Source organism: Dipteris shenzhenensis, chromosome 9, assembly GCF_047967505.1.
Source record: "Dipteris shenzhenensis isolate YYH24624 ecotype China chromosome 9, Dip_SZ_1.0, whole genome shotgun sequence".
NCBI classification, from domain to species: domain Eukaryota; kingdom Viridiplantae; phylum Streptophyta; class Polypodiopsida; order Gleicheniales; family Dipteridaceae; genus Dipteris; species Dipteris shenzhenensis.
This window is the reverse complement of record NC_141604.1, coordinates 55,485,226-55,500,438: the sequence shown is the minus strand read 5'-3', so window position 1 is coordinate 55,500,438 and position 15,213 is coordinate 55,485,226. Positions and strand designations below refer to the sequence as shown.

Below are 15,213 nucleotides of genomic sequence, written 5' to 3'. Positions count from 1 at the left end.
CTCAAGAGAAGTAGAAAAAGGCTACGGATAAACATCGCAGGAATCTGCAGTTTACTGCGGGTGATTATGTGTTGCTGCGTTTTGCTAAAGACAGGCTGAAAAACAGTAGAGGGAAAGACTGTTTGTATCCTAAGCTGAGCTTGAGATACTATGGCCTTTTAAGGTCATTGAAAAGATTAATGAGGTGGCCTACAGGTTAGAATTGCCAAATGGTTGGAGAATTCACATTTCACTTGAGTCTCTTGAAACCATTTCATGGTCCTCTTCCAGAGGACATGACTGTTGAGGAACTGCCCGAGGTTAAGGAAATGGATGAGCTCTTGATTCCTAAGCAGATCTTGTAGCATAAGGAAAGAAAAGTTCGAGGTAAAGCATCACGTCGCTATTTGGTGAAATATTCTTCACTGCATACAAAGTGGTTGGAGGAGAGGGAGCTGGCGGATGTACCCCGGATTTTGCAGCTTTATCTCGAAACTTTCTAGCTTGAGCCGACATTGGTTGAGGCTCGTTTAGGTTCAACAGGGTGCAGGTCCAGAGCATTACTTGATACTTAAGGGAGAGGGAGTACCTCCGCCTCCTTGTCATTGACATGCCCAGATGTCTAGAAGTCGCTTGGTGACACACTGTGTTTCACCCTAGGTACTGAGCTGACAGTATATCTGCTGTGGGACTTCTATGACTAGTGTACTAGTCACTTGGATGTTTGCATTGATGTATGATTTGTTATTCATCTCTCTACAGATCATATATGCAATGTTGTTTTTGAGATGCATGTGAACATATGTGAATCTGATGAATTCTTGTGTTCATGTACTTCATCAGTGGATGGCAATCGAGGACATTTGCCTTGTGTCATGAGGGGGTATGTCACGAGGACGTGATTTTATTTATGAATTGTAACATAATTGAATTTACACGTGAATACCTTGGACCTTGGTGTCACGGGAATTCCGGGAGGGTATGTGTGTTAGGCTCGGGGAATTGATTCCTAGAGACCCCAAGAAAATTGTTTTGGTGTAATGATTGTGCTTTGGGTAGTTTTTTGGTGGCCACAAAAGAGTGGTAGAAATCCATTTACTATTTTGGGATTAAAATCTTCTAGTTGTCCCTATAGGTCAGGAACAGTCAAATTCAGGTGCATGCTGGCCAAGGGAGGTGAGGTTGCCAGGGAGAGAGGAGAACTGAATTTCATTGGTCGCAAGCTGATTCTGGGCAGTTCTAGCCAGGGCGATTTTGTTCTTGGAGATCTGCTAGCTCTTTTGGAATGGCATTTGTTGGGTTGAAGCTGATTCTTGTTGATTTTGGGGCTAAAGGAGCAGGGCGATTTGTTCTGGAGCTGATTCTTGCTGATTTCCAGGCAAGAGGAGCAGGGCGAATTGATCCTGGAGCTGTGCAGGTTGTCCTAGGGTGTTCTAGGGATGAGGCGCTGTGATTTGTGGCTATTCTGTGCTGTTCCGGGACTCCTTCAGGCTGGACGAATTGATTCTGGAGCCTTCTGGGCTGTGGTTTTGCTGGCTGACCTATCTGTTGCTGATTTCTAATAGAGACCAGGATGTGGATGATGTGGTTGGTCTGTTGCTGGGCAATAGAAGGCTGGTTGTTGTGTTTTTGGGCTGATTCCAGGTAAGAAAAGATTGGACGACCTTGTTTGTGGGGCTTTCCAAGTTGGGGCTGCTAGCTAGGTGATTATGCAGTGAGATCTCTTGCAATTGGTGAGCTATTGTGCCTTGATATGCATTGCAATTCACAGGCTGTCAGTCGAGGGGCACCTTAATAGCCAAGGGCTGAGTTTTGGCCTTGCGTGCCACAGATTGATGCCATAACAGCTTCGTGAGGCTGAGATTGTGGGACGATTTTACTGTGGGAGCTGGGGCAGTTTGCCAAACGAGCTACTGGATGCTTGTGAAGCCATGTTTGGCTTGGATTGCTGAGAGTAGATGCTATAGTGTAAACTGGATACCTACTGGAAGGGTTCAGTCTTTGTTGTAATCTGTTTGCAGCTAAATAAATACCACAAGGGGTGCCAGCTGATTTGGGGCCAATTGGTGTACTGTGTATTGAGCAGGAGCATTCTTTTTTTTTCCAAAGAAAGGAACCTTCTACTAATGCTTGAAAGATTTCATACAAGACAGCAGCCCCGAAGGTGCTGAGTATGGAAAAAAATCGGAAAAGGCTGAAAGAAAGAAGCCGGCCTGTTCCAAAGAAACCCAGCTCACTGCCTAGGGGATCTCTAGAACTGGGGCTAGCAGCCAAGTGGGAGGACTATACAGCCAGCGAATCCCTTGCGAAGTGAAGATGTAGAAAACATATGCAGGCCAAGCCTTGCAGAAACGAGCACGCCTCTCAATAGTCGCCCTGGAACATGGAGTCCCACGCTTCCAGGTGGTTCGTAGAGTGTTGATGATATCTTGCCAGATGGCAACTAAGGTAGCGAGCCACCCACATGTTCCAAGCCTTGATGCTGGCTACCACCTGCCAAACACTCACCTCCCTAGGAGGAGGAGGAGCTAGGGTGTCAGGGGGGACTGCGTCGTGGACCGCTGAATGGTTTGACCCTGTATTTGGTAGGTTGGGGAGATCTCATTGACCTAGAACGCATGTCTTCCCTCTGTTAACCAAGCCACCATCCCCCAGGTGTAGTCTCTGTGCAAACTGTGCATACGTGTCATGATCCTAAAAGCTCTCATCTAGATCCTCGCTGCGCTATGACAGCTCCATAGGCAATGCGGGATAGTCTCTAGGACACCATCTTAGCAACAATGGCACTACCCCTCCACTTGCATTTGCTCCAACCATGGGCCGATGGGCAATCCTCCGTGGGTTGCCAGCCAGAAGAAGTATGAGATCTTCCTCAGCCGCAAGCTGGACCACAACCGCATCCACAACCTGGAGTGAACATCCCGGGGCACTCTCTGGGTCACCCAGTGTCTCTCCCTCGAGGGGGTCCACCTCGACGTGTCCATCTGAAGTCTCCTGCCAATCCATGTGGTGTAGGAAAAGAACACCTCATCCACCGTCTCAGCTAGGCTGCCCCTGGAGGGCCAGAACCACTCCCTCGGATCCCATTGGACCTCCCTCAGGGGTCTACCCTCCCATAGCCAAAGGCGCCATCTAGAGGCGTCCTGCTTTGAGATACTGGGAGGGTCAATGTGCCACTCCTTCCCCAAGCATCCTACCACTCTGATCATCTGCCAGTGTATCCCATCAAGACTCCCATCCATCTCAAGGTCGCTCCTAGTGAGGGGCTGAAGTAGGCCTCCAGATCCTACACGGAAGAAGCTGGGGTGAATGCTGTTGCGTTGCATCAATATCTTCAAGGGAACAACAGTACGGGAAAACTGCCCCAACCATCTGCTGTCTCTCCAAATGTGAAGTCCTTCCCACCACGACTCAGGAATGGCTAAGTCAATCTTACCCATCCGCTGCCCTGCCCCTCGCAGATGCACTAGGGCGTCAAGCCTCGCCTCTGCCTCCATAGGTAGTTGGCTGAACGACCAAAAGACCCTGCTGGACCACTGTCCCACTGTGCCCAAGAGTAGGAGCATTCTAGCCCTAGCTGTGATTTGAAGGGTTTCGGAAGGGGGGGGGGGAGGGGGGGACATTAGTTAGTATTTATCGAGGGCCAATCAAGATCAAAACAGCCCGGTTGGGCTGAACCATTGGCTCGCTTAGGGGTTAGCCTTAGCAAAAGGGCTCACCGCACATGCCACCTGACGGAGTTCCCCAAAACAAAACTGTTTGCTACGATCCCAACGAGCAAGAAGCCCTCCTACATTGCCATAGCCTCAACACCATCCCCTTTCCTTGACCTACCACAGAGTCTAGAGCAAATTCCTTTTGTCTTTTTCTGTTGTTCTTTGCGACAATCGCTCTTCGATTGTTTGCAAACTCATTGCATAGATCAGGATGTATATTTGTCCTACATGGACATCTTTGCTTGATTTACTATTTCTGCTTACTGGTTTTTTTTTTTTGCAAAAAAGAGACTTCTATTAAGTATTAAAGAAAATCGTTAGACCAAGCTCCATACGGGAATACGGGATACACCATGCAATGCATGAAAAGCTCAAGAGCCAAAAAGAAAGGATTGGGGCTGATAGTGCCATCTCAATCCGGTAGCAACCTCCGAGAAAAAGGGAGAACCCCTCCAAACTCGAAGAAATACAGTCCTCCTAGAAGAGGCTGCCCGTGAAGGGCCCTGCATGCTAGTCCATATGGCTATCAAAGTGTGAATCGTGTCACTCGAAATACCCGTGAACACCTGTGATGGGTGTATCTGGGTGTCATCCAAGGCCTCTGTGCATCTGGCTCTCCAAATGTGCCGAGAGGAAATGCTAGCCAAAATCTCCCAAGAGGTGTCCACTGAAGCATGTGAAGCTCTGAAAGGAATATGTGGTACATCTTGAAGAGAGCAGGGCTCTATCACTTATCGGTGGATCGAGAGTGCCCAAGAAGAAGGCTCACCCTCATAAAACACATGGGGCCCAGTAAGGGATAACCATGTGACTGAGCCCCAAGTCATGAAGAAAGGGGAAGTATGAAAAATGCTGAGTATCCAAGCAACTCCTTTCCAAACAATTCTCGCTTGAGTGCAGTCCCAAAGGCAATGTCGCATTGACTCCTCTGCCGAATGACAGCGAGGGCAAGTGGGATCAGCCCCAAATCATGATCTCCACAGGTTCACTGCAATCCCTCCATGAATAGAAAGCCAAAAGAAAAGAGTGATCTTTCTATTTCTGAGGGATTTCCAGAGCCTCCTCCAGAAATTCCTACACAAATCTGTGGTGATGAAGAAGCTATCCCAATGGGGGGCTCTGGAGGGGATCCAAGCTCTACTGCTCAGCTGAAATCTCTTGGCATTACCAACCGTGAAACGAAAGAAGGGAATCGCCCTCTCTCGGTGCCCATGATCTATCCACTCCCACTCTCCTGGGTCCCACTGCAAGAACCTAATAGGTGCACCTCCATATAACCACAACCTCCAGGATCCCAGGGCCAAGAGCAGAGGGTCGGGGTCTAAGTACCACTGCAAGCCCGCTCCATGGTCCACAAAACTAGCAATCCTGACAAGCTGAAAGGCAACCTCTAGAAGAATATCATCCGTGGATCTAGAGAGTATACCTCCATCCCCAAAGTCAAAGACTAGAGCATCTTTCTCGAGATCTCTAAGAGCGATCACCTGTAGAGGAACTGCTGTCCTTGAAAAAGCTCCCATCCAAGTGGTGGAAGTAATAGGCATCTCAACTGTCCATTCCACCGGGATGGCTGCATCTATTTGCTGAATCTTGCATGCTACCCCTCTGAGGTGACTCACGGACTGAAGCCTCTGATCCTCAGGTAGCCTGATAAAAACCTTCCAAGTGCCTACTGTGTAGGCGGGGCCTCTCTCCCATCTAGACCATTGCATATAATGGGAAGTGCCCAGTGGTCTGCCATGCTCATCAAGTATACTATCATTCCAAATGATTGGCTGCATATCAATCTCTTCAAGCGTAGAGGGCGGAACCTTTCGAAGAGTGTTCCTGAAGCTCCCCCAAGCTTTTAGGATGGCAGTCATGAGAGGAGAGGCAGGGGACTTGAGAGAGGCGGAAGTAAAAATCCAGCGAGGGCTGTCCACCCAATCATCTCCCAAGGTAGGTGTGCAAGCTTGAATGCGTCCAAAAAAGAAATCCTTCCAAGGTTCCTGCCCAGGCATGAGTCCCCTCACCACCACCTTACAAAGCAATGCCCCGCACTGCAAGTCCGGGTCAATGATATTAAGGCCCCCTTCCCATGTAGGGAGAATAATGGTCTCCCAGGCCACCCTCGTTGCAACATCTGCCGTGGGACAGCTTGTGAGAGCAGTGTACTCCCTTGGAGCTGAGTTGCTGAACAGGGAGATGGTCTGGGTTCATCAGCTGTAGAGTCACTCTAGAGGCAACTGTAGCAACCCAGGTCTAAGGAAGAGGTGCCATGCGGCATCTTCTTTACCCGAGGAAGGCATTGCCTATGGGAAGAAGAGCTCTTTGGAGGATCTTGGGAGGTCTGTTGAGGCAATTAGATGCTGCTGCTGTAGTGCTCTTCGAGGTGCTGCTGATTGTTGCTGTAGATTATGGTAGTCTCAAGAAGCACGTGAACGCTTAGGCGAATGATAGGGCTGCTAGGAAAAGTTGTTGACCATAAATGTGAGGAGCATTCTTTGGTGAAGGTTGTTGGTCAAAACCTTAGATACGGCATGTGCCTGGCTTTTCATCTCATATATTTCTAGATATGAGAAAGATTTGGATCTGCATATTTTCTTTGAAATTTACTTTTTGACAACTATTCTTTCTATGCAGTCTTAATCGTCTACTGTTGAGCAATACTTATATGTCATACGTTGCAAGAATGGCATGCACATGTATGCATTTTGTGATTGTGTTCTTACAGAAGGGTATTTGCTCACAATTATTGTGAAATTTGCAGGCCTACGAAAAGTCTGAAGATCCAATTTATGTTCTTGAAAACAATATCCCAATAGATCCTCACTACTACCTGGAGAATCAGTTGAGTAAGGTATGCATGCAAGTTACTCTCTTTAGTAATGATGGTATCTCCTGATGTTCATTCTGCAAATCACAGAATTGAATGGGACTCTGGCCAAGGCACGTAGGTTGATGCTTTCAAGGGTACGTTGCACAAGTAATGACACTCTTATGTTGAAAGATTATTCAAGGAGATCTTTTCATGGTATTAATGATCCTGATTGTTGGATTGTCCTTTAAGAAAAAAATTCTTTGGGTTCAAGTATTATATGTAAATTCTCTTCCAGATCTCCCATGTGGTATATGCTTTTGGGAGAAGTGTTTGGTAGAACCATGGCTCTCATAATTCTCAGGAGATTCTACAATCAAAGATTCTGCCTTTTCTTCTAAGTGGTAATTAACAAGATGGCAATTTGACTTGTTTCATAGCTCCTCTTTGTTGAAAGTTTTGCAACGTCAGGGCTGACTGTGATTGTGCACAACCTTGTACCTTGCAGCTTCAACTGTGAAATTGCAAGGCGTCAAGATAGAGGTTATGAACATGTCTTCCTCCTAATTATGTAGTGTGTAATACTATGTATTTAGATTTATCATGTTCATGAAATTGTAAGCCCCCATGGCATTATCGAGGTAGACCCCAACTTGTCTATTGTCTATTGTTTGTCCTGTGTGATGTGGAGCAACTTGTCATAGGCCCCAAGGAGGGTGGAATGATCAATGCAACCTCAATCGTAGCCAGCAGCTACAGTCAAAATTAGCAGACAAAGTTCTAGTTTTTCCTGTTGACACACAAATGATCCTAGATTTTTTAGATGGGCGTACCTACTATAGACCAGGCAATCGATATAACTACTTCCTTAAGGTTGTAAATAAGGAAGCCTATTGGTGCAATATCACTCCATGTGCTGTAGCCTATATGTAGCTTGAGGTAGTAGGAACAGCAGACTGTAATGTCTTGGTTGATGATGCATGACCATGTTGTATAACTACCCACACTTCATCAAAATTCTATTGGCTTTGTAATTGAAACCAGAGATTGTTGTGTGGTGGTGAAATACTAGAAACTATAATGCATTTTTCAAGGATGATGGCTATTGAAAATTTCTTTCAAAATTAAGATATGAAGCTGTCTACTCCTTGAAAAGTCTGTCGACAAAAGGTTCATTCCTCTGGGCTGCTATGGTTTGTGCAGCCGCTGCTGCGAATATTTGAACCTATCTTGAAGAATGCTAACAAGGAACTACTTCATGGAAGCCATACTCGAGCTGTTTCAATATCAACACCATCCAACAGTGGTATCATGAAATTTGCCAAAAAACAACTAAGCTGTATAGGGTGCAAAACGCCTATAAGGTCTGGTAAATCTTGCGTAATGACTTGACATTTATTTTTCTTTGTATTTTAAGTATGCATCAAACTCAACTGTTGTTTAATGATGAAATGACCACTGGACTACCAGGTATTCCCGGAAACCTCTTTTATAGTGACTTTTGTGGGCTTTCTTTCAGTAATCAGAATATCATGGGTTTTGGGAGTTTTTTTTTTTGGAACCCTCCATAATAGAACATGCCTCTGTAGGCAGACAGTACACTGTGGTGCATCATAGCTTAGATGCAGGAGCTCTACTATTCTTCTCAGCCTAAAGAACTGATAAGCTGCGTATTTCACTGCTGTATCTTTTTGTTATCAGGATTGCCACCGAACATGTTTAGTTTACGAGAAGATCACCATTTACTTGCTCACACTTGAAATGTTGAAAGGTCTTGTGAGAACTCATGGTCCCCAACACATGTATCTACCCTGAAGTGCTAGTGGTCTTCAGGAGACTTGTTAAGCAGCTATTTATAAGAAACCTTGACAAAGGCTATCTTCAAGACACTAGGAGATGCATCATACTTACACTAACGCTCTGATCATTGATTCTTTGACTGGCAAAAACACAGTTAATGTGTTTTGCATTTAGTTGTGATGGATACATGTAGGTGGTCACATGGGGAGATGTCATGTATAGAACTTAGAACCAAAAAATATGAAACTCTCTAGCTCACAGGTCTTCACTGCTTTACCTGTTTGAGATTGCTTTCAAATTGTTACCATAGAATGGTAACATAATGAGATTCCATGATTATTAGATTATATACACATTTTGTGAGATCATTTGATATTTTTAATAGCAATTTTCAAGTGTAAGGTGTCATTATCCATTAGCTTAAAACTCGTTTAGCAAAGTTTCAAAAACAGGAAATTGCTGTGGCAACAATACCATTGCAGAGTACTTTAATGATAATCTTTCATTTTACTTGATTAATGTGCCATGTGTTTCATAACAGTGGGGAGGACCAGACTCTATGTAGACACTGCAAAGGCAGGGAGGCAGAGTTATACCAGAAGACAGTAACAAATGGTACTTTTCATTCTATTTTGTTGGATTTTTTTGCATCAACTTGAACTCCTTGTTTTATTGGAATTTGACCTCATCTTCCTGGCTTGTTAATGCTTCAGTTAGGGAACTAGAGCAACTCTTTAGTAGGCTGTGGACTCAGTGTCAAAGGTGTCAGGGGTCCTTCCATCAAGATGTCCTGTGCACAAGGTAAATGCCATTTTAGTTCTTATAATGATGCCATAGGTTTTTTCTTGTCCAATCCTATATGAACTGCTGCTGGAGTTAATAGCTGACCTTCTGGTTTGTTTGCAGCCGTGACTGTCCTATTTTTTATCGCCGCAAGAAGGCACAAAAAGATTTGTCTGAGGCTGAGCTGCAACTTGAGCGGTGGGAGTTTTGACATCTTCAAAGTTGTACTTCCTATTTGGCAGGTTTCCTTGTATCATATATAATGGGAGGTTACAAGTGCCTCACACGTTCCTTTCAGAAAACTCCCATAATCTTGAATTAGTGATGATGTGGGACATTGTTATTCAAAATTCTTATTGCAATGTAACCACTCCAATCTGAGGGACTGGCTCAATTTCTTTTGTGAGAAAGGTGACAAAAAGGTTGGTGGCAGGGAGGTTATGACATATTCCAGCGTGAGCTGAAAGCCTGATTCTGATCAGATAGCAGTATGGCAGCACTACTTGAAAGGATACAGGATATGCAGTAATGACACGTGCTTGAAGGTAGATAAACATGAGACAAGGCTCGTCACATGAATGGAGGGGATGGATCAATGCGGTATCAATGTGGACATTCATAGCTTCAGACAAATGCCTTGCAATCCATACATCCATCAGTGAAAAAAGGCCATTTGAGCCTATTTCTGATTAAGGTTGTCGATTTTATGATTAAGGGTAAAATTGATGCCTGTTTGAGATATGATGTTTATGGTACCATACAGCACTAGATTGTGATAAGCAAGACTTGCCTTTGGGTAGCTAATGAAGCCTACAAGAAGGCACGCAGTGAGAAGAGGAGCCTATCTCAATAGGCATAACATACGGAACCAACTTTTAAGAGGAGCCTATCTCAATAGGCATAACATACGGAACCAATTTTGATGAATCACCTCAGAGATAATGTTGGCATATGTATTGGCACATTTTGTACTTGGTTTTCTACATCAAAACATATTCCTTTGGTTCTTACATCTGAGGGTTCTGTCTAGATCAGAATTGTTTTCCTTTACATGTGCATATATAGAGTGAGTTGGTGTTGGATGTGACAATGTGATCTCAAATTATCTTTTTGTTGTGCATACATAGAGTGAGTTGGTGTTGGATGTAACAATGTGATCTCAAATTCTCTTCTTGTTGCATTGGCCCACATTTTCGCTTGACATATGGGGTTCATGAAAAATTAGGTTTAACTCTAAAAGTGTGTGAGACTCTCAAAGTGATTAACATGAATGGGATGAAAAAGTAGGTTTAACTCTCAAAGTGATTATAACTTGAATGTCAAAGATGTCATATCCTAATCATAAGGAACAATAAATTTGCATCAATTGGATGGAAAGCATTGAAAAATTAGATTCAATACCAAGAATATTCTTAGAGTTATTATGCATGAAAGTCAATTCAACAAAGCAAAGAAACTCTAGTTAAAGATAGGTTTAGACTATAAAGTTAGATTAAAGGACATTGTGTATTGTTTATATTCATTGGTCAATAAATTAAGGTTGAAAGGCTGGTACAAATTGTGAACAATGTATGAAAATACTTTGAATAGTTATGATACTCAATGTCACAAAAGATGCACCTCCCTATACATTTTCCACGATTGAAATCATGTGAGATATGCTTATGCAAGAGCAAATGAGAAGAACATCCAACTTTGAATCTAGAAGCCATGACCGCTTTTTTTTATCAAAGAAGAGATTCCCAAGAGGTACTAAAGTTGCATGAAGAAAAAGCAGTCAACTAGTTATAAGTGACTATTCGGAACTATTTACACATTCTTGGCAAACATTCCAACAATTTAGAGAGACTGGATATCCTAAAAGGGAATTGTAACCTCAGTAGAGGCAATTATCCCTAAGAATGCATTAAGATCAATATGAAAGTGTAATTTTTGTGGCATACTAGGTACATGCTTGCAATAGTCAATGATTTGGATTTTTGGATGCAAGTGAGAAGAGGAATAGACTCTAGTCAATAACACCTTGAGAGCATGACTTGCACATTGGGGCATTCAAGCCATGGTAGAATTCCATGTTAGCTTAGATTGATAAAATGGAAAAGCACACCTTAAAGCAATAAAGACCTTTTGAAATTTCACGTGTTACTAGGAGAGAATGCTTCTCTTTACAGGGTATGATTGCCGAAGGCAAGTTGACCTAGTGAGTCTGAATCTTGCAAACGTGGGCTTGTGCTAAGGCAAACCTAGAAAGGCAAATTAATATAAAGACTTCCAAATAACTTAAGACTCAACTAAACAAGTCTCAAATGAAGATGTCCTCCCAAAGTAAAAGTCCTCCAAATACATATATGACCAATTTCCCAAGGCCTTTACATAACCCATCAAATGTGGCATACCTTTTATCATCCCCATTTAGGCATCTCTTGCTCCATTCTCTTAAGGCCTACTACAGCATCATGCACATTCAAATAACTAATATATAATTTATGCAATTTTTATTAAACTAAAGTATAGCTCAAACCTCACTAACCAAAAGAGGCCCGATATCCATATATTCGGCCATCTAATGCTTAGAGGCATTTACTCATAAGCCAATAAATCCATCATAAATCACAATGTTTCTTCCATTTATCAAGGTTCTGTTTAGAAATGTGTGGAGAAATATAAGTGTTCAAATGTATATTCATAAATGTTTTTCCATCCAAGCAAAAAAAAGAACTTTTTTCAGTCATCTAATGTCTCTATACATTGATCATAAACTAACTAAATCATCATATGAATTGAATCCTCTACTTCTACATCTCTAGCTCAAGCACATGGCCTAAAAAACATGTCAAGCAAATTGTCAACTCTTATCATTGAGATGCAATGCCTACCTAGATTTGCACGTGCCTTAGTCATCTTTTTGGTCCTCTCAAAAGCATGTTTCTTGCTCCTATATGTGTATGGAGTAAGAATCCACAACACTGGCTCTCGTAAGGTCTAATATGCATAGGTGAAGTGTGATATGTAATAGGTTTGTAAGGCTTGTCTACACTCTACTAAATGCATGCTATAGGGACTAAATTTTATAAAATAATTCATTTGCATAACAATTATAAAAAATATACTTAAAGTGCACACAAATCTCATTTGCATAAAAATTACCACATCCAATTTTTTATTGCATACATATCTCTTCATAAGTGTTGGCAATGATTTTGTTGCGGATGATGGTTGACTTATCACCACCTCGCTTCCAAAACACATGTTATGCAACTCGATGGTACCCAAGTCAAAGCAACGACCAAATAAAAACTTCCCTTACTAAGAACCTCTATGCATGCAAGCCTAGAGCAACTTCAAAGGGCCACATACCTTCAACAGTGTCACTTTCATGTTCCTTTTTTGTCTACTCAACTTCATGAGAAGCACCACCTAGATCCAATACCCTTTTAGCCTTACAACCTTTATTCTTTGATCTTGTTTTTTCTTCTTCGAAGCAAACCCTTGGACAGGAGCTCGTTGTTTTCTTGAAGTGTGAAACTTTGCAACAATAATTTTATCTTAAGTATTCCTTAGATGGATGTCTCTTCTTAATCGTCGGGTGTACAACCAGCAAGGGCAAACATGAAGTTCCCACTCAGTATTATTGCACTTCCACCATGAATCTGGGTACTTGGAAGATGGTCCACCCCTCATAGTCGTGTCATGGCATTCCATTAGAATATTTTCTAGATGTCTTGCTTGCAATAGCTTGACAATCTAGAAGTAGCAAAAAGTTTGTTGGAAATTAATGACAATGAAACCATTAACGACAGTTTGTTGGAAATTAATGACAATTAAATGACTCGCATTGATGATGGCAATTGTGGTTGGTTCTTAAGAGGTGATGAGCTCTACATCTCATGTTCAATCTCATGAAATGCTTACATGAAGTGAAACTATCGGTAGCATCTAAAATATATCAAAGCATCGCTTGGTACTTGTATTTGAGCATCTCTCACAATGTTCAATTACAGATTCACCACTTCTTTTGCAAGATCTATCATATGTGTCTAATAAGTCTCCTTGCACATATATTTATTCCATTCTTTGTTGTTTGCTAGTCCCATATTTTCTTGTGTCTTAAGATTATCTACAAACTTACTTTTTTCTTGGGCAAAGCATGCCTAGCTTGTCTTCCGTAATAATCTTTGCCTTAGCTTCCAAATCTATAGAAAATAGGACTTGAAAGAACCCTTCACCATTTGATGGATTGGCTATTGTAGCCAACTTATAGCCCTTTCTCTTCACTCTCTATGCTTTCCTTCAAGCAAGACTATGAGCCTCAAATGTGTGCTTCAAGCCGTTAGCTTGGCCGTCAACCTTTGCAATCTCCCCATGATACTTCTTTGTTAAGTCGTCCTAAAGCCTAGGAAGAAGCATGGCTAGTGTTTCAAAATCTAAAAGCATTAAGAAAAGAGTGCAACAGTTACTTTAAAAAAAATATACCTTGCCTAACAGGGCCCTCTATACTCTCATGTGAGTGCACTTTCTATCCATTTTTTAAATCCTCATAATATCTCATCAATGTCTCCTTGTTTGACAATCCAAATTTTTGCATGAACTTTAGGCAACAAGCATTCTGATAGGATAGTACATTACTAACACAAGAAGTAATATTCTCTTCATATATAGAGCACAAGAAATCGTAGTTACCTATCAATTTTTGTAACTGAAATCGCAATTACCTATCAAGTGCTAGGAGGACTTCACCCATTGGATATTTTTCCAAATTTCAAAAACTATAATAGATACCAAAAATCTACCCATGTTGGAAGTATTAATATCCCATAGCCTCAAAATTGAAGGCAAGAGCAGCAACATGTCACTAACAATCCTTATTGCCTCATTGATGTGACAAGCCTACACAAAGTCATAGTAATCCAACTACTATCATTTAAAAGCTGTCTAAAAAGTATAAATGGTCATAGTAATCCAACTATGACATTTAAGAATAGATTAAAAAGACTCTTAGGTACCCACCATTGAATAAATGGAATCTCACCCCCTTATCTTCCAACTTTGTTTTCCTTAATTCTACGGCTATCGTATCTTACATCCAGTCTCATTGCACCCTTTATTTGATGTGATAACCTAGTAATCAGTGGCTAATAGCTTGTTCAATTGCTTCCAAAGTGCATCCTACTAGTGTCTTATACCTAGTCTTAGCTCTTTCATTGGTAGGAAATTTTCCTATCAATAGTGTGACACTTCACTTCATTCAAACCAATCATCCCTCTAACAAGTGGTTGTTCCTTTTACTACTTCCACGAGGTGTCCCTTGATACATTTATTGCACTAATTCACAGTCTCACTATGCAATTAATTTTACTTCTCGACACATATGGAAGCAACCTTGCCCTATATTTATTCTAATTACATGAGTACACTGACAAATGTAAGAAATAATAATATGAGTAATAGATATTGATGATTTTTAGTAACATGGCCTATAGGTCAATATTGAATCATTGGTAAAAACCTAGTTACAATGGTAGCTTAACATACAATAGGGGCTTGTATATATACATCTTTGGCATGAGTATCTAATTGTCTTTCGATGCAACTTGAAGAAAAGTAAACAATTTCACTAGACGAGTGTAGTAGAAGAAAGTGAGTTGCAAAAGAGAAAATCTATACTAGGAATCACTCTATTGGTTGGTTGAACCTTTGTTCAGCATATCTTTTTTTATGGAGAAGTAAGCATGAGGGATGGAATCTCACTCATGTAAGACGCAGAGAGAGAAAAGAGGATAGACGTACAAAATGCACTGATTGGGACATAACTAAAGGTTTAAGGTGAGACATATACCAAGACTCATTGCAAGCTTTTAATGGGTAAGCTAAATAAGATCTCGGGTAAATTTCACATACAATATCCATGGGCACCCCTATACTAGATCACATTAGATTGTAGGGGTGAGGGGTAGAGGGTGCAAAAGTCAACAATAATATTATAAGAAGTTGCCCCTAACTAGTACCAAAAACCCCTTTGTTGCTACATGGTCAAAGGAGAGAGATGACAAGGTAAGATAGAGGTAGCTGACAAAAATATCAACAAGAATAATTTGATACAAAAATTTGATATCTTTTATATTTATAATGACATATATT

General features: G+C 41.7%; 1 protein-coding gene across 4 annotated transcripts in view; it reads left to right on the top strand.

Moving 5' to 3' along the window:
• The window catches only part of LOC147898862 (DNA polymerase delta subunit 1), a 173,246-nt gene extending 163,186 nt beyond the window's left edge, over positions 1-10,060 (top strand). For 3 of the 4 annotated variants that reach the window (XM_087378812.1, XM_087378811.1, XM_087378810.1), the window contains 5 exons: positions 6,445-6,534; positions 7,696-7,856; positions 8,834-8,907; positions 9,006-9,093; positions 9,199-10,060. In XM_087378812.1, coding sequence (XP_087234938.1) covers positions 6,445-6,534; positions 7,696-7,856; positions 8,834-8,907; positions 9,006-9,093; positions 9,199-9,286 — 501 coding nt within the window. In that variant the 3' untranslated portion in view covers positions 9,287-10,060. Of the gene's footprint in view, positions 1-6,444; positions 6,535-7,695; positions 7,857-8,833; positions 8,908-9,005; positions 9,094-9,198 lie in introns of those variants that run through there. The other variant, XR_015541492.1, reaches the window with a different exon arrangement.
• Positions 10,061-15,213: the final 5,153 nt, after the last annotated feature.